General features: G+C 37.1%; 1 protein-coding gene across 7 annotated transcripts in view; it reads left to right on the top strand.

Moving 5' to 3' along the window:
* The window catches only part of LOC110455083 (dynein heavy chain 1, axonemal-like), a 93,328-nt gene that overhangs the window by 32,648 nt on the left and 40,826 nt on the right, over positions 1–19,854 (top strand). For 2 of the 7 annotated variants that reach the window (XM_021505017.1, XM_021505018.1), the window contains exons 38-51: positions 190–367; positions 937–1,131; positions 1,594–1,713; positions 3,237–3,254; positions 6,734–6,892; positions 9,032–9,151; positions 11,243–11,287; positions 12,418–12,558; positions 12,876–13,036; positions 13,585–13,742; positions 14,113–14,286; positions 14,535–14,707; positions 15,164–15,172; positions 19,609–19,845. In XM_021505017.1, the coding sequence (XP_021360692.1) occupies positions 190–367; positions 937–1,131; positions 1,594–1,713; positions 3,237–3,254; positions 6,734–6,892; positions 9,032–9,151; positions 11,243–11,287; positions 12,418–12,558; positions 12,876–13,036; positions 13,585–13,742; positions 14,113–14,286; positions 14,535–14,707; positions 15,164–15,172; positions 19,609–19,845 (1,888 nt within the window). The remainder of the gene's footprint in view (positions 1–189; positions 368–936; positions 1,132–1,593; positions 1,714–3,236; positions 3,255–6,733; positions 6,893–9,031; positions 9,152–11,242; positions 11,288–12,417; positions 12,559–12,875; positions 13,037–13,584; positions 13,743–14,112; positions 14,287–14,534; positions 14,708–15,163; positions 15,173–19,608; positions 19,846–19,854) is intronic. The other 5 variants (XM_021505022.1, XM_021505023.1, XM_021505020.1 and 2 more) reach the window with 4 other exon arrangements.

Here is a 19,854-nt window from a genome sequence, read left to right as displayed (position 1 = left end):
TTTAGGTAAACTGACCTACTTGAGTGCAAAAAATAAGATACATTGTGCCACGTGACTATACACAGGACAAATTACAGGATTATTTTGAATTACATAAGGACTGAAATTACCTGTTTTTCATAACAAACGTTTACCATATCATGGGTATGACCATATCATGGGTATGATAGAAGTCCGTCTAATTTCCAGGACGGACGGTATCCTGTCATCACTGATTCGTGGAGGTGCCTCGGCCACAGACAACAAGAAGAGGTGGTACGTGTTTGATGGGCCCGTAGATGCCGTGTGGATTGAGAACATGAACACTGTGCTTGACGACAACAAGAAACTCTGCCTCAGCAGCGGAGAGATCATCAAACTTTCTGAGGTAAAGTAGAAAAGAGGCGAAAAAGTAACAATTTTCATTATCAAACATTACTCATTTTCAAGTTTTGCTGTTTCAATTCTGTTGATTAATACAAAATCTGAGATGGCCATGTTGGTCTAAAATTAGCAACATTTGAACTTCCTGTCTAGTTCAGATTACAGATGAAACTGCTATAAATTATTGAATGTTTAATTATCCCAATTGTGCCTCAGGGGTAAGCTACACCAACAACAACAGATATAGGACTGATGGGCCTCTTGTTGACTCTTTGAGGCCTTTTTACGGGATTATTACTTTATCATTGTTTGGAACTCTTTTATGAAGGAGATGCATTTCTCAATGGGTAGCATACATCCTTAAGTCTTAAGCTATCAATAAGGTAGCTTAAGTCTTCATGTAAAAATAAGGTAGCATACAGCCTTAAGTGACATGATGCAGTAACACCTTCTTATCTGACACCCTGTAAAATCTAGCAGATCAGGTAGATCAAACATGAATAGTCATATTCTGTTATTTTTTTTATACATTTACCGGCTGAATAGGGTGATAAATTTGATGCTTTATTCCAGGACATGACAATGATGTTTGAGGTCCAGGATCTTGCAGTTGCCTCCCCTGCTACTGTGAGCCGATGTGGTATGGTATACTTAGAGCCCAGCTACATCGGGCTTAAACCATTTGTAGAGTGCTGGCTGCGACAACTGCCAGAAGCCATTTATCCGCACAAAGAAAAACTGGAACAGCTGTTTGAAACCTATATGGAGGTAACATATGAAATCTGTTTTTCTGTGCTTATTGTAAAGGTTATTTTTCGGTCGGTGTTAAAGTTGGAGCTAATTTGTGTTCTTGTTTGTTATCTATTATTCTGTAGTAGTCTTATGTTTTTCTACTACTGACATACATTCAACAGTATTTTCAGACTAATTTAGATACTGTGTAAGGCAATTAAAATCCCAAGGACTTGTTGTCACAATTTGATGGGAACAATTACGCTATTTAAATTCACAGAAGTAAAAATAACGGGTGTTTGTTCAATCTTTATATGGGTCTTATATTTATTAATGAGATACTAGAATTTGCTATCAATTTGCCCTTCAAACTGACACTGACGAGTATTCATCTTGTGCAATATAAGTAATCTGCTGTATATGAGATACATTTTATAGGATTAGCATGAATTCTGCTGAATGAATTGCCTATTAAATATGCCTATTTCCACCTCACAGCCTGCCATCAAGTTTGTGAGGAAAAATATCAAGGAGGCTATCCCGACAGTGGACTGCAACTTGGTATTCAGTTTACTGAAAATGGTTGAATGTTTCTTCACCCCATTTGTGCCTCAGGAGGTAAGCTACACTTTCCACAACCGTTCTTAGTTGTTCTCGCTGTGTTTGACCTAACCAGATCTCCCGATTTTGTTTACTTATCTGTTTGTTTCCCTTCTTTCTTTCTTTCAAAGAATTAGGTATACAATCTTAACCATTATATTGATAAGAAAACATGTTTGTTATCCAAAAATTATCAATTGAATAAGAAAGATTGTAAACGTTCATAAAGTTCTATGTTGAAAGATACAACCGCTACTTTTTGTTGGTTATATGCTTTATGAATTATTGGTCCTAATTTCAATATGAGACTAGTAGCATTTCAAAAATACCTAAAATATTGCAATAACCTGTTAACAATAGTAACAATTTATTTACAAATTTCCACAATGCTTCAATCTTAATATTGAATTTTGCTGTTCAGTTTCATTAAAATTTTAATATAATTCCCATTTGAAAACAGTATTTAATAAGCTTCCCCACGCTTTTGTGTGTGCTGTGATCTAATATCTAAATAGTGTGTAAATTTTCCAGCATTTAGATATATATACATTATCAATTTTGATACAGTAGTGATTACTACATTTTGTTTTGATTTTCTTTTGATTTCAAGTGGATGTTAGCTTGATTGTGCAATATTTGCTTTTATGTTATTTTTTTAAATTAAGTAGATTTATTATCTTGTGTGATGTATTTATAGGAGGACATGAAGTTCTAGTGGTTAATTTTGTATTGTGATGACCTAGAGATTTATTTCAGCTTCACTCTCTAGTGATGGACTCCCTCTAATAGAACATGTATATATTCATTACACTTCAATTTGTGTGAATCCCCGTATATCAATATATAGCCGTTTAATTACATTCCCTGTATATGTCATGTGTGATAATGTACCCTAGAAAAGTTATCATTTCAGTCTCATTACTATTTCGACTTTGATTAATATCTCACGGTCATGGAGAAAGTGATGTGTGTAGGGCCCTTAGTAAGGGTTTGGAAATAATTTAGGGGTTGATGATATAAAAATAAGGGTTTTGAATTATTATCAAGAGGTTTGAGATTATTGTGTGACATATTGATCCTGTCCAAATGCAAGTAAGGGTTTAGAGATTATTTAGGAGTTGGGGATAATTTTGGAATACACCTGCCATACATCAGTTTAAGGTTGAAGATTTACTCTGGGATTTGCCTGTATAATATACTTATGTTACCTCAATGAGTCAATGTCATAGTAACTGTAAGGGTTGAAGATTTTTTAGGGGTTAGACAGAATATTGTGTGATATACCTACCTTACCTTGATGACCCAGTAAGGGTTTGGAGGTTAGAAATTAGAGATTATTGTGTGATAATTGATATACCTGTCTTGCCTTGATATGATTGTAAGGGTTTGGAGGTTAAGAATTAGAGATTAATGTGTGATATACCTGCCTTACCTTGATATAATAGTAAGGGTTTGGAGGTTAGGGATTAGAGATTATTGTGTGATATACCTGCCTTACCTTGATGACATAGTAACACTGTTTGGTCACCCTCTAACAACAGCCAAGTCGGCGGCGAGTGGTAAGCTGCATGCCAGGATACATATACATGTGGTGGAAACACACACTTAGCATGACTAGTATAGCACCTAGCCTCGGGCACCACACTTTATGGCACTTATACTCATGATTTTTTTTTAAAATCTAATTTGAAAAAAAAATGTTATATGTATTTGGAACTTTACCATTTTAAGTCTCTTTTAATGAAGTTGTATTAAAAAAAAAAAAAGAGAATTTGTTCCTATTCATTCTGTTGACCAGTCCCCCACTGCCAACTTCACCATCCCCCTTTCCACAAACCACACATTTTCAAAGCTTACAGATCATGCTGACCATCATAACATTGTACATCATACCAACTACTGTTTCAAAACCCAAATTATTTTAGCTTGAATGTTTGGAAAGTAATATTTAATAAAAATAAATAAAAATCCTCAGCCCACAAACCAATTTACGTTCAAAACCAAAAAAAAAGTACAAAAAATATGGAGGGGAGTGGGGGGGAGGGCTGAGTGAACATTAATAGAATGAATATGTTAAATAGTTAAAAGGTGTATTGATATCATTATGTGTAAGTGCCTGTTTTGATCAAAGATAAATACAGCAGAAATGCAAATTATTTAAGATTATTATCTGTCATTAAATGTTTAATTACCTGGTAAAATAACAAATTAGAAAGAACTTATTTTTTGTCAAGAACAAAATAATTCATTTATCAAAATTAAGTTTAAAGGATCATAACAAGTGAATCTTAATGAGTTGAAAATTTATTGAGGTGAAACAAAATAATGAGTTGAGGATATTTGGGAATTTGCATTTCTGGTGTTAAGTGGGATGGCCTCTGATATATATCCATATATATATAAAATGAATCAGTATATAAGTATTTTGTTTTTCAGAAACCCTGCTTTTTAATTCATAATCACACAGCTAGACCACAAACTGTTTATAAAGCTCTGCTACACGCTTTTATAACATGATGCTATTAACCCTCCACTGCCACCAATTTCTTTACAGGATTACCCACAGCTATCATTGTTACAGGATTACCCACAGCTATCATTGTTACAGGATTACCCACAGCTATCATTGTTACAGGATTACCCACAGCTATCATTGTTACAGGATTACCCGCAGCTATCATTGTAATTCTGTTTGGCTGACATCGTTATACTTGTCAGACTCAAATCACCAACTTAAAGTTTTACTTATACATGGAGGCTGCCATTGTCTCCTTAGATAGTTTTGGTTATAATGTAACTTCTGTTGGGCTGCAATTCTATTTGGCCAATCTTAATGTTCTTTAATGAAAGTGATAAAAACTGCTGTTTTATGATTGTAGGTATAGCTTGGGAGACTTCATAACAATCTCTGTTACAATTAGTACTGTTATATGTCAATAGTCACTTTAATTGATAGATCGAAGATTGGAGGAATATTAGACATGGAACTAAAAACAGGATGTCTAATAGAAACCAATCACTTCTTTCCTCGACACTCTTGGGGTCACTTCCATCCTCGACACTCCAAGGGTCACTTCTATCCTCAACACTCCAGGGGTCACTTCAATCCTCGACACTCCAGGGGTCACTTCCATCCTCGACACTCCAGGGGTCACTTCTATCCTCGACACTCCAGGGGTCACTTTCATCCTCGACACTCCAGGGGTCACTTTCATCCTCGACACTCCAGGGGTCACTTCTATCCTTGACACTCCAGGGGTCACTTTCATCCTCGACACTCCAGGGGTCACTTTCATCCTCGACACTCCAGGGGTCACTTTCATCCTCGACACTCCAGAGGTTACGCTCTCTGCACTCCTGGAATATGTCATAGCAAAATTGAAGGTTCAGTGTGCACCACCTTGTTGATGAGACAAGAAGACTAGTTTGATCCTTTGATGTACATCAAAAGAATCTCACGGTCACTAACAGTAAACAATGACTGGCTTTGAAGTCGGGTGTCGCTCCTTTGTAATCTTCAAAGGACAGGTACCAAGCTAACGGTTGGTCAAGACCAATCAAACAGCCTTCTTTGTGCCTTAACTTTTACTATGACATATTTCAGGGATGTAGAGAGCGAAAGTGAACATAACACCTGGAGTCTAGTATCGAGGATGAATCACTTCATGAAATACCAAAGTGAAAATATGTTTAACTGAAAACAGAATGTCCAACAGAAACTAATCAAAGTGAAAAATATGGTATGATGATAGAGAAAAAGCAATCGTTTACCATATTTATCTGTCAATAAGCCGACGCCTGGTAATAAGCCTGCCCATCAATATCTATTGCAATGCAGTAGAAATGCCCTCACATTTTTATTTCATTGTCCTGTAATAAGCCACGCCCCTACTTTGAGTCAGAAATTATGTGTTGGCCCCCTTGGGCTTATTGCAGGATAAATAAGATAGGGTAATATATTTAGGTCAGTTTTCATGTTTTATATTTCAAATGTACAGATTCATGTATCACTCTATCTGTGTTGTAACCTCTTCTCCATTGATCAATATCCACACAGTATCTTCTCAACAAACTCACTTCTGGGGTAACATTTTTTACAGCACCACACATTCTGTAAAATTGATAAAATGTTCAGCTGTGTAGCATTGAACTTCAGTTGAACGTCACTGTACCAGGGTGTCACGCTAGATTAGACTAAATTGGTTTCAATGGTTGAGCTGGAAATGAAGTAGTTTCCATAGTTAAGGCTATATAGTTTAGAAAATAGCTAAGTGGGCAGTACTAACAATTTCACTTTTTGTTTTTGGTAAATTTACGTAGAATAAGCTAGCTTTATCACATATATTTTTAGACATTATATTCTGTCACTATCATTATATTGACTAAAATTTGGGAATTACATATTTCATTAATTAGTGCACAAAAGCATATCTATACCGTATACATATAATATCTTTATTTGACCATATATAATATATGTATATACAATATCTTTATAACAATTCTATTCTATTTTTATTCAAGCTTGTATATTGTTGTTTTACAAGTTTTGATTATGAATTGAATTTCATTGATTTTGAAATCTTGATAAATATACAATGATGTAAGTTGCCATATCATGTATAATGATACAATTGTTAACAAGGGCAGTAATCTAGTATACATTGTATTTAAGCCATACAACATGTTTACTTTGTTTCATTAAATTGTATTTTAATTCATCATCTTCTTCATTATATTTTTTCGTTATAATGGTAAGATGTGTTATATTATGAAACGAAAAATAATCAGAAATGTTCTGTTTTTTTTGTTTCTTATTTTTTTTTTCATAATTTCATATTACATGTATATGTAATATTGATAGTTGTAGCATTAAAAGATTTACGTAGGAATAATGTTATACGATCTATAATGTAAAACATTGACAAACTATATAGGGATACTCATTTTGAACTTATAAGCAACACTATTAATATTTTTAATCAACTTGTCATTTAGACATATTCCTGACCGATTGAAACACGATTCATGTTTACAGGGTGATCCGGTCATCCCTCAGGAGAGTCTTGACCGATTGGGGGAACTGATAGAGCCGTGGTTCTTCTTCAGTCTCGTGTGGTCTGTCGGCTGTACTGGTGACAACGACAGTTGGACCAAGTTCTCCAACTGGCTCCAGGAAAATATGGCCAAGAACGAGGTACACTTGTAGTGTAATATTAAAGAGAACAGCATTTGGTTTACATACAAATAACCCTGTTAGCTCACCTAGTCCAAAGGACCAAGGTGAGCTTATGCCATACCGCTACGTCCGTCGTCCGTCCGTCCTCCGTCCATCCTCCGTCGTCTGTACATCAACAATTTCTTCAAACGACTTCTTCTTCTTAACCACTGATTGGAATTTAACTTAATTTGACTGGAAGCATCCCTATGTGGTGGGGATTCAAAATTGTACAAATGGTAGGGTTAACCCCCCAGGGGTTGAGGGGCGGGCCAAAAGGGGACAATTTGGCTATATTGCTATAATTGACTTCTTCTGTAGAACTGTGCAATGGATATCAATCATATTTGGTCAGAAGCATTAATGGGAGGCGGGGATTCAAAATTATACAAATGGTGGGGCTGACCCCCAAAGGAACTGAGGAGTGGGGCCAAAAGGGGTGAATTTGGCTATATTGCTTGAAGTGACTTCTCCTCTGAAACTTAGAGATGGATATCAACCATATTTTACTGGAAGCATCCCTAGAAAGTGGGGATTCCAAATTGTACAAATGGTGGGGCTGACCCCCAAGAGGGCTGAGGGGTGGGGCCAAACAGGGTTATTCGGCTATATTGCTTTAAGCGACTCCTCTCTACAACTAAAAGATGGACATCAACCAGATTTGGCTGAAAGCATCCCTAGGTAGTGGGGATTCAAAATTGTACAAATGGTGGGGCTGACCCCCCAGGGGGTGGAAGGGCGGGGCCAAAAGGGGGCAATTTGGCTTAATTGCTATAATGACTTCTTCTGTAGAACTATGCACTTGATATCAATCATATTTGGTCAGATGCATTCATGAGAGGCGGGTATTCAAAAGTGTACAAATGGTGGGGCTGACCCCCCTCCCCCCCCCAGGGGGCTGAGGGGTGGGGACAAAAAGGGTTATTTGGCTATATTGCTTTAAGACACTCTTCTTCTCTTGAACTAAGAGATTGATATCAACTATATTTAACTGGATGCATCCCTAGGTAGTGGGAATTCAAAAATTTACAAATGGTGGGGCTGACCCCCAGGGGGAGGCTGAAGGGCATGGCCAAAAGGGGGCAATTTGGCTATGCACTGTATATCAATCATATTTGATTGGAAGCATTCATGGGAGGCAGGGATTCAAATTATATAAGTAGTGGGGCTGATCCCCTTGGCTATAGGGTGGAGCAAACAATAGTTTATTGCTTGGAAAAGGTTGAGATCACCACCCTATTACCATATATACAATTGCTGAGTATAAAAAAAAAGAATGCACATATGCTTCCAGGATTGCTCAGGGGTCTGGCCCCACCATTGGAGACATAGTCCATGGGTCATAACTTTGAAACGGTTGTGATCCCCATCCCAAAACTGTATATACAAATGCTGGGCATAAAGAGACGAATGCAGTCATGATATTATAATTGATCCTGGGGTCTGGCCATAACCCTAGGGACCTAGTTTCTGAATCTCACCTTGGAATCAGTTGAGATCCCCACCCCATAACCATACATAAAATTGCTGGACATGAAAAATCTAATACAGATATGATACAAGGATTGGCCTTGGGGTCTGGCCCATTCCCTTGGATCTTATTTGGAGAATATTTTGCCAGGATTACTTTTGATATCCAGGTGAGCGATACAGGCCCTATGGGCCTCTTGCTTAATATTTACAGAAGAATTTCCATGGGTAGATTCCTGATCTATTCTCTATATGTGTTTTGAGAAAAAGAAGGCATTACAGTTTTCAAGGCTTAAAAACAAGTTTTACCAATCTAATTTAAATCTTTATACAAATGTAAAATACTTATTGCCTGATATCGTTCTAACATGAGGATGTCAGGACCAAGAACAAAAGTTGGAATTATTTTAACAGTGTTCAAGGTAATAAAACAAACAATTTTAAGTGGTGACATTTTACTTTCTATATGGAACAAGGGTTTTTCTCATTTATTTAAATCTGAATCAAACAAGTTCTACTGTTTCATGCATTATTGCACCATTTTATCAAAAACTGTTGAAAAAATAAAAATAAATAAAAAAATCCTGTAATTATTCTTAATAGCCAATTGACTATGAAACTTAACATTTAATTTTTGGCTTTGTACAGACCAAGATGGTCTTCCCCTCGGAGGGGCTGGTGTATGACTATTATCTGGAAGATGGAGGCATCAGCAGCAACCAGAAGAGTGATGACCCTGACGAGGAGGAAGGTGACAAGAACCAGGAGGTCAGTCACAGTTAATATAAGTTAAACCTGACTTAACCAACACCTGACTTTCCTGACACCTTACTAAATAGACCTTATTTAACAGACAGCCGACTTTACCAAAACCTGACTTACTGACACCTTTAAATGAGAGAAAATTCACAGAGATATAAATTCTTGGAAAGTTATTAATATTTACTAAGTTAACTTACTATGTATTTTAGTCATTTTATAACAGGAGAGAAAAAAAATGAATAAAACACATTTCAAAAACTTACATTGGTTTTAATCAAATCACAATTTTGAAACATAATACAGAATATGAAGTAAAGATAGGAATATTTGTTTTTGGAGTATGTACATTGTAGTATGAATTTTATGTATCAAATTAATAACACATTTACAGGACCTATGCTTTTTTTTATTTTTTTATTTTACATTAATTGTAAGAGTTTTGTTTCTATCCTGTGTCTTCTTACATAATGCTTTCTGCATAAATATCCATGACCTAGAACATTCCTGTAAAAAAAGAAAAAGAAATTTAATGATTTGTAACAAAAACCTGGTATGCAGAATCCATATTACAATTACATGTATATATAATTATGACTATATACATGTAGTGCTTTACAATATCTTATTGATAATCACATAAGTCATAATTTAGAAATTACTGCATCAAATTATACTAATACTGCATAATTATACCTGGTCTTCAACCAAACTAACAGGAATGATAAATATTGATAGTTTTTACTTTCATGTTAGTAGATAAGCTAGCAATAATATATATATACATGTAGAATACAGTATTATTAAAATAAAACAAACGCGACTTTTAATAACAAAATTTTAATTAATCTCTTGATTAATATATCACCAGAAATCAATCTTAGAGACATTAGCAGCAGCAATTACACATTAACTTTCACATGATAGATTTCAGTATATCAGGGTTTTTTACATTTGATCTGACTTTTATCAAATTATCTGTTGTTACTTTGCTATTACCTGGTTATATACGAAACTGCAATTATGTTGTTTCTATTCATTTTCCACCCTTGTTGTGATGACCTATGACCTTATAAATTATTCTCTATGATTTGATATATCCAGGTTTGGCCTATTGTATTTTACTCTGTCCTTACTTCCTGTAATAATAAAAATCAAATTATGCATCTTTTAAAAATTTACTCTGATTTGTTAAGATATGAATATAATTTGACAAAAAACATTTGATACACTGTTCACAATACGCTACAAATACAATAAGAAACAAAGTGATTTGTTTACTAATTTTGAAATATTTCATTGAAATTGGTTACTTTGATGTTTTGAGTTGAAATGCAACCTGATAAGATATATAACTAAATTTCACTCCCTAAAACAGAGATTACATGTAAAGAGGAAAAGAGTATAATGCACTGTAAGCTGAATTAACCTACAACACATGAAACAAAAAAAATGAAAGAAAAGTACCTGTAATATATTAATTTATTTCCTACCTTTTCCTAAATCTAGAAAGCTGCTCATGGCTCCTGTCAGTACCTAATCTGAGCCCCCCCCCCCTACAAACTGATACACAGAGAAAAACACATTGATGTTCTATGTGAAACAAGTTTGGTCAGGGGTTTGCTGAGAGTATGATAAGAAAGTAAACAATATGACAATCTGCACAAACACCTGTGCACTATATAATATGACACTATATATTTACCTCATTGTAGTAACTCGTCTACTCTTGTCTGAATGCTTCGGTTCGGTATGGGGGTCCTTGTAGTCATAGTTCCTTAGGGTCAAAGATGGTGACTCGAGACATTTATTTTCAGTTGCAGTTTTCAGACGTTCTTTCGTATCACTTGACGCTGTTTACACTGCCATTTATTAATTATTTCTGAACAAAATCTCTGTCAACAGTCAAGACAGAATTGCTGTAATGCTTCGAATGAAATTTTCAACATCAATACCTTTAGTACAGTAGAGAAGTGTCGCCGTCAGTGTGATGGGTAACGGTCATAATTTTTCCATCCTACGAAATGACTTATTCCGTTCTATTCAACATGTAGATAAGTGAGCAATAACAAAGGAAAGCACATATTTTTTCACTTCCAGACTTCATCCCCAGCAGCTGTCATATCGCTGTCATCAGCTGCGATGGTAAACTTCCGGTGTATACGACTTTCGTTCTTATTTACGGGAGTTATAAAAGATGGTCGCCCTGGATAGTTTTCATATTTTTTTGACGTTCTTAATTGTTGTTAATAATTGTTGATGACACTTGTTTAATCCAAGCGTGATGTCGTTAGGTTACCATAAATCATTCTGAAATTTAGCAGACATGCGCAACTTCCTGCGCAATGGCACTAAATTTGAGAAGGATGGACCCACCTTAAGATACCTAGGAATCTATTTAATTTTAGTTGATACAAACTTGGACCATTTCTTAATAAGTTTTTTTAATTGTTGTTTACTATTTTCAATTTTATCTACAGTAATTGTCCTTGGATATTAGATAACAAAATGTTTGTTAATTTCAATTATGACCATTTTTGGAAATCAGGAAACGAATATTTCTGATTAAACAGATTATTTAAAAGAAATAAGAATCCGAGATTGGACTTAAGAAATTGCTGATGAGGACAATCACTGGTTGACTTAACATGTTTTTGTTAATGTTATATATTTAAGATACATAGAATTTTCATTTCAGACCTGTTGGTTCTTATATTATTACTATAAAGACTATTGTTAACTACTAGTTTTACAGATTGGGATGAAACTCATGTTTTTAACGAAAATATTTGTAAGAATAAAATCACAGATGGGGAACCAGGACATTTTTTAATATAAGACAGTTTACAAAATACTAGGGGTGAATCAAAATTGTATGAGTACCACATAACTGTGTTTAGTGCACATTAGTACCTAATTAGAGATAACATTTATACAAATAACACAAAGTCCAAATAAGATCAAGATTGTATTGTTCGTTTCATTTGTTTCAACTACAAAAGCTACTATTTATATATTTACTAAAAAAGTTATGATCTTTGGCAATCTTAGGGGCTACTCTGCATGTTTGTTTCGCTTCTAGAAAGACAGTTTCTAGATGAATGAAATTTTCATAGTAGACATGGACACTGGGGAAAGCCCATCTGTGTATGACTGTTTGGATACTCAGAAGTATTTCATTAGAAGTTGTTAATTGAAATAGTTGTTGAAAAGGACTGTTCCAGATATATCATTGGTAATTTACAAATTGTAACTTTGATCCTTGATGACACCAGGTGACGTGGAGAAATTGGTTATATGGTCGCGCAGAGTTCCAGGTAGCCCCTGACACCAAGTTTTCTGACATCATTGTACCCACTATTGATACCATCAGGAGTGCTGCCATCCTGGAGATGCTACTACTAAACAGGAAGACGGTACAGTTATCTCCCTTGTCTCATAAACACTACCAATATATCCACAAGACGAATCTAAAAATGAAAATGAAAATTTCTCGTAGGACATGAAAACAACAAATCTTTATCTTTATATATATACAAAAATATTAAATAAAGCTGTTTATCATAATAACCGCTATCATAATGAGTAGGTTCCACTGTATGTCGGTTTGGCCATTCTTTATACAAACTTCTCTTTCTAATGCAAATCTAAATGAATGACAAATAGATGAAAAAGATATAGATTAACTCATTTGGTGTTGTTACTTTAAATTTGTCATCTTGACTGTTCACAGGTGCTATGTGTTGGTCCGACCGGTACTGGTAAGACCTTGACCATCGCTGACAAACTGACCACTAAGATGCCCAAAGAGTATGTTCCGGAGTTCATTGTGTTCTCAGCCAAGACAAGCGCCAATCAGACCCAGGACTTGATTGATGGCAAACTGGACAAGAGGTAAGACTCAAAGCTTTAAGATAAACTCAAATCTTCAAAATAGGAAACCAATGTGATTGTACTGTAGAAACGGAAATTCTCATTTGTGGAAGTATACACATGACTCTTCAAACTGATTGTAGTGTGGAAGTTTTCATGTTAGCCATGGTTCTTAAATCTGAATACATAATATATAAGTAATAACATCAACAATATGGTCCAATATGGGCACTGGATCTGAACACTATGCTAGTCGGGCGTGTATCACTTAAATAGATATACAAGCAATAATCTATTTATTTACATAAATTATGTTTTGTATGGGTATTTTGGATTTATTTATCCTTTATCACTTTTCCTCATTATCTCGAAAAATGTTACCATTTCCACACCACAATAATTTCCAGTTTCACAGTAAGTACCTAAATTTGAAAATATCCTGGATAAGTTGGATTTCAAAATATGTTTACTGCTGCAAAGGAGATGAAGATCAGTTTTAAATGATGCAGAAAAAGATAGTTTTTTTGATGATTTATACTTTAAATATTGCTCTTTTTGATTGATTTTAGGCGTAAGGGAGTGTTTGGTCCTCCTTTAGGGAAGTACTTCATCTTCTTCATTGATGATTTGAACATGCCCGCCCTTGAGACGTTTGGTGCCCAGCCTCCAATTGAGCTGATTCGTCAGTGGCTCGACTTTAACGGATGGTACGACAGAAAAGCTATTGGTGAGTCAGACTGTTATTTTTTTTAATACAATTCATTATTTGTGAAATTTACTTTTTTGTTTGTTTTTTTGTCTGTGACTCCATTATCATAACTTAAGTTTTTTCTATCTTTAGAAATGTTTGAATTGATATACCTGAATTTTGGCCAAAATGTTTTGGAGCACATTTTTATAATGTAACATCATTACCATCAGTTTCATAGTTTATTGTCCATGTGATGTTTCTTGGTCATGAAACTACCAAATAATCTAATTTTTCAAGTTTCAAGTTAAGAATGAAGTAAAAATATGTTACATCAAGAAATAACTCTGAATAAATTCTTTATTAAAACAAAGAAAACTATCACTTAATGGATCTTTTTCTCCACCAGGTGAGTTCCGTAAGTTGGTGGATGTGAACTTTTGCTGTGCCATGGGACCCCCCGGAGGTGGGCGTAACCCAATCTCTGCACGTCTCGTGCGACATTTCAACCTGCTGGCATTCACAGAGATGGAGGACCACAGTAAGAAGAAAATCTTCAGTGCCATCCTCAAGTCTTGGATTCGTAAGTAAACTTTACACAGTGAAAGAAGAATTTATGACTATATATATTGTTTATTTAGGGGCAGCGATTTTTAAAAGTACTGATTGTTTTATATAAAATGAAATAAAATATAATGCAGGTAGAGAGATACTTTCAGGAAATTGCCACTATTCTTAGGGGGGGGGGGGGGGGGGGGGAGGTCATAGAGTATCCCATGATACCGCAGTCTAGTGCATAATTGTGATAATTTTATCCATTGTATATTCTAGCCAATTCTCTGATATCACACACGGACTCCCTGGTGGACACGTGCATCAATGTGTACAATGAGATCAGCTCACAGCTACTGCCCACGCCAGCCAAGTCTCACTACACCTTCAACCTGCGTGACTTATCCCGAGTGTTCCAAGGCATTCTCATGTCAGAACCAGGCAAGATAGAGGTAGGTTACGTCTTCAAATACTCACTATCACATAGCATACATGCATATTCATATGTCCTGCAAATATTTAAAATTTCAGTGTGTATTTCTTTTATTGTTTTAATAAGGCTGTATCTTTGATTTTTTATTTGTCTTCAATGCATATGAAAAGGATAAGTTCAATGAGGTTGCATTTGATGGAATGTCGGCTGTGGTGAACTAAAAAACACATGTACATTTATTTGTTGTTATATAATAAACAGTCTTTCTGCATGAGAAATGTTGATCACATGTAAAATGGTAATAGAATGAGGTCACATCAACACAGGAAGTGACAACATCAACACAGGAAGTGATGTCATACCAAGGGAAGCAAACACTTTTTAAAAATTAGAAATGATTTCTTTTAGTCATTATGACTTCAGGGCTCTGTGTATTTGATAGATAATGATTTTGCTGATTATGTGACTATTTCAGCATACTTTTGTAAGTATGTTATGTTCGTAATTGTTGTTTGTTGATGATTATTTTGTATTAGTTTTAGATTTAAATTTATTTACCTTTTGAAGGTCACATCACTTTGCTTGTTTCATCGTTCAACAAAGGCAGGATTTAAAAATCTGTTGAACATTGGAATTGGAATTTTAAATCTTGCAACATATTTATTATAATTATTAATACCCAATATTTGTTATTCATTACCAAATCAATGTTTCATTCTGATTCACAGTTTATATTTTATTTGAAAGGATGTTTTCTTTTCAAAAAGGCTTTGGATTTTGGATTAGTTTTGGCATTTTGGTTCAGCTCCAATTTTATATACCTCCCACAGTATAATCACATATTGAGACAGATATTGTACAAAATTATGGTGGTGACTCCAAGAGGCTCAGGACTCCCCCATCCCCTTCCCCTTCCCCACACCCATCTGTGAGTTGTCCTCCTTGACCTTGTACCTTCCCCTTTTCTCGCGACAGAGCCTTATATCTAATCTTCTAGTAATTTCTTACTCCTCTTTTCCTAACTTACTTCTTCACCTCTCTCCTTACCTTCCATACCTATTTGTCCCCTTCATCCCCTACCCTCCTACTTATTTGTCCCACTCATCCCCTACCTTCCTACCTATTCGTCCCCTTCTAACCCTACCTTCCTACCTATTTGTCCCACTCAACCCCTACCTTCCTACCTATTTGTCCCCTTCATCCCCTACCTTCCTACCTATTTGTCCCACTCATCCCCTACCTTCCTACCTATTTGTCCCACTCATCCCCTACCTTCCTACCTATTTGTCCCACTCATCCCCTACCTTCCTACCTATTTGTCCCACTCATCCCCTACCTTCCTACCTATTTGTCCCACTCATCCCCTACCTTCCTACCTATTTGTCCCACTCATCCCCTACCTTCCTACCTATTTGTCCCACTCATCCCCTACCTTCCTACCTATTTGTCCCACTCATCCCCTACCTTCCTACCTATTTGTCCCACTCATCCCCTACCTTCCTACCTATTTGTCCCACTCATCCCCTACCTTCCTACCTATTTGTCCCACTCATCCCCTACCTTCCTACCTATTTGTCCCACTCATCCCCTACCTTCCTACCTATTTGTCCCACTCATCCCCTACCTTCCTACCTATTTGTCCCACTCATCCCCTACCTTCCTACCTATTTGTCCCACTCATCCCCTACCTTCCTACCTATTTGTCCCACTCATCCCCTACCTTCCTACCTATTTGTCCCACTCATCCCCTACCTTCCTACCTATTTGTCCCACTCATCCCCTACCTTCCTACCTATTTGTCCCACTCATCCCCTACCTTCCTACCTATTTGTCCCACTCATCCCCTACCTTCCTACCTATTTGTCCCACTCATCCCCTACCTTCCTACCTATTTGTCCCACTCATCCCCTACCTTCCTACCTATTTGTCCCACTCATCCCCTACCTTCCTACCTATTTGTCCCACTCATCCCCTACCTTCCTACCTATTTGTCCCACTCATCCCCTACCTTCCTACCTATTTGTCCCACTCATCCCCTACCTTCCTACCTATTTGTCCCACTCATCCCCTACCTTCCTACCTATTTGTCCCACTCATCCCCTACCTTCCTACCTATTTGTCCCACTCATCCCCTACCTTCCTACCTATTTGTCCCACTCATCCCCTACCTTCCTACCTATTTGTCCCACTCATCCCCTACCTTCCTACCTATTTGTCCCACTCATCCCCTACCTTCCTACCTATTTGTCCCACTCATCCCCTACCTTCCTACCTATTTGTCCCACTCATCCCCTACCTTCCTACCTATTTGTCCCACTCATCCCCTACCTTCCTACCTATTTGTCCCACTCATCCCCTACCTTCCTACCTATTTGTCCCACTCATCCCCTACCTTCCTACCTATTTGTCCCACTCATCCCCTACCTTCCTACCTATTTGTCCCACTCATCCCCTACCTTCCTACCTATTTGTCCCACTCATCCCCTACCTTCCTACCTATTTGTCCCACTCATCCCCTACCTTCCTACCTATTTGTCCCACTCATCCCCTACCTTCCTACCTATTTGTCCCACTCATCCCCTACCTTCCTACCTATTTGTCCCACTCATCCCCTACCTTCCTACCTATTTGTCCCACTCATCCCCTACCTTCCTACCTATTTGTCCCACTCATCCCCTACCTTCCTACCTATTTGTCCCACTCATCCCCTACCTTCCTACCTATTTGTCCCACTCATCCCCTACCTTCCTACCTATTTGTCCCACTCATCCCCTACCTTCCTACCTATTTGTCCCACTCATCCCCTACCTTCCTACCTATTTGTCCCACTCATCCCCTACCTTCCTACCTATTTGTCCCACTCATCCCCTACCTTCCTACCTATTTGTCCCACTCATCCCCTACCTTCCTACCTATTTGTCCCACTCATCCCCTACCTTCCTACCTATTTGTCCCACTCATCCCCTACCTTCCTACCTATTTGTCCCACTCATCCCCTACCTTCCTACCTATTTGTCCCACTCATCCCCTACCTTCCTACCTATTTGTCCCACTCATCCCCTACCTTCCTACCTATTTGTCCCACTCATCCCCTACCTTCCTACCTATTTGTCCCACTCATCCCCTACCTTCCTACCTATTTGTCCCACTCATCCCCTACCTTCCTACCTATTTGTCCCACTCATCCCCTACCTTCCTACCTATTTGTCCCACTCATCCCCTACCTTCCTACCTATTTGTCCCACTCATCCCCTACCTTCCTACCTATTTGTCCCACTCATCCCCTACCTTCCTACCTATTTGTCCCACTCATCCCCTACCTTCCTACCTATTCGTCCCCTTCTACCCCTACCTTCTCCTTCTTCATCTACTCCTTACCTCCACTCCCTATCCTGCCATACTCCTTAAATTTTCTACCTGTCTGTCCCCTTTGACCCATACCTTCCTACCTGTCTGTCCTCTTTGAACCATACCTTCCTACATGTCTGTCCCATTTGACCCCTACCAACCTGTCTGTCCCCTTTGACCCATACCTTCCTACCTATCTGTCCCATTTGACCCACACCTACCTACCTATCTGTCCCCTTTTACCCCTACCCATCCACCTATCTGTCCCCTATGACCCTTAGACTCCTGCCTCCCCTTCATCTACTACTTGCTCCCCTTTCCATATGTCCCTTTCCAATTACCTCCCTTTGCTTCCCAATTTGTACTGGTAATATTATTTTCTTTCACAGTAGTAATACACATGGATAATGGTATCAAAGTTTTACAAAATCACATCACAGCAATCTAACAGTTAATTTATATTTCGTTGAATAATGATGCATTTTGAGTTTTTATATTACATTTTCTCTTATATTTGTTACATATTATGCTGGTACAGTACATTTGATGAAATCAGTTGAGGTATTGATCATGATTAGATTTTCTCAAATCCCAACTCAATGTTTCCAGAATCTTACTTAACCTTTCATCAGTTGTAACATTTCTTTAATCGTACAAGTCAGGGATATCAAATATAATCTGTTGTGTATCTCTGTATCACAATCAAACCACTTATTCTCATGGTTCAACGCATGGAGTCCGCCTCAAGCTGAGTTTGAGCTCAAGTATCAGTGTTAACCATTTGAGAGCCTAAATATTTACTTAAGACAGACTCATCATGTTGATGATATTAGAACTTAGCATTGTCAAGTTGTGGTAGTCCTTGATCCCCTTTTCAATATATGATAGTCCCTGAACAATATCTTCAAATTACAATGGTCTTGTCATAAGTATCCTCAAATCACAATAGTCTGTCATAAATATCCTCAAATCACAATAGTCTGTCAACAATATCCTCAAATCACAATAGTCTGTCAACAATATCCTCAATTAAAATAGTCCCTCAACAATATCCTCAAATCACAATAGTCTGTCAACAATATCCTCAAATCACAATAGTCTCACTCTGTCAACAATATCCTCAAATCACAATAGTCTGTCAACAATATCCTCAATTGAAATAGTCCCTCAACAATATCCTCAGTTATAATAGTCCGCTAACAATATCCTCAATTATAACATAATATTCTAAAGTTATGATAGTCTTCGACCATCATCCTCAAGTTCATGATAGTCCCTACAAGACATCCTCAGTTAATGATCGTCCCTGAACATTATCCTCAAGTTCATGATAGTCCCTACATGGCATCCTCAGTTAATGATCGTCCCTGAACATCATCCTCAAGTTCATGATAGTCCCTACATGGCATCCTCAGTTAATGATCGTCCCTGAACATCATCCTCAAGTGTATTACTTCCTTGAGTCTTATAGCGACATCCTCAAGTTATGCTGGTCCTCAATGACATTCCTCAAGTTATGATAACTGTATATATCTGTATCTCGACCTAAATTATCCCCGCCTCTACATGCAGGGCCTGAATGACATTCTCAAGCTGTGGTACCACGAGAGCTGTCGAGTATTCCAGGATCGTCTTGTTAATGATGAAGATCGTAACTGGTTTGACAATCTGATGAAGAAAAAGATGAAAAGTGACTTTGACCTTGAGTTTGACAAGGTCGTTGACCAGCTCCCCATCTTGTTTGGGGACTTCATTTCTCCTGGAACTGGTGACAGCAAGCCATACTTGGAGATGAGGGATCACGAAAAGGTTTGTTTT

The sequence above is a fragment of the Mizuhopecten yessoensis genome, unplaced genomic scaffold (genome assembly GCF_002113885.1).
Source record: "Mizuhopecten yessoensis strain PY_sf001 unplaced genomic scaffold, ASM211388v2 scaffold8131, whole genome shotgun sequence".
Classification (NCBI taxonomy): domain Eukaryota; kingdom Metazoa; phylum Mollusca; class Bivalvia; order Pectinida; family Pectinidae; genus Mizuhopecten; species Mizuhopecten yessoensis.
This window is presented reverse-complemented; position numbering and strand designations above follow the sequence as displayed.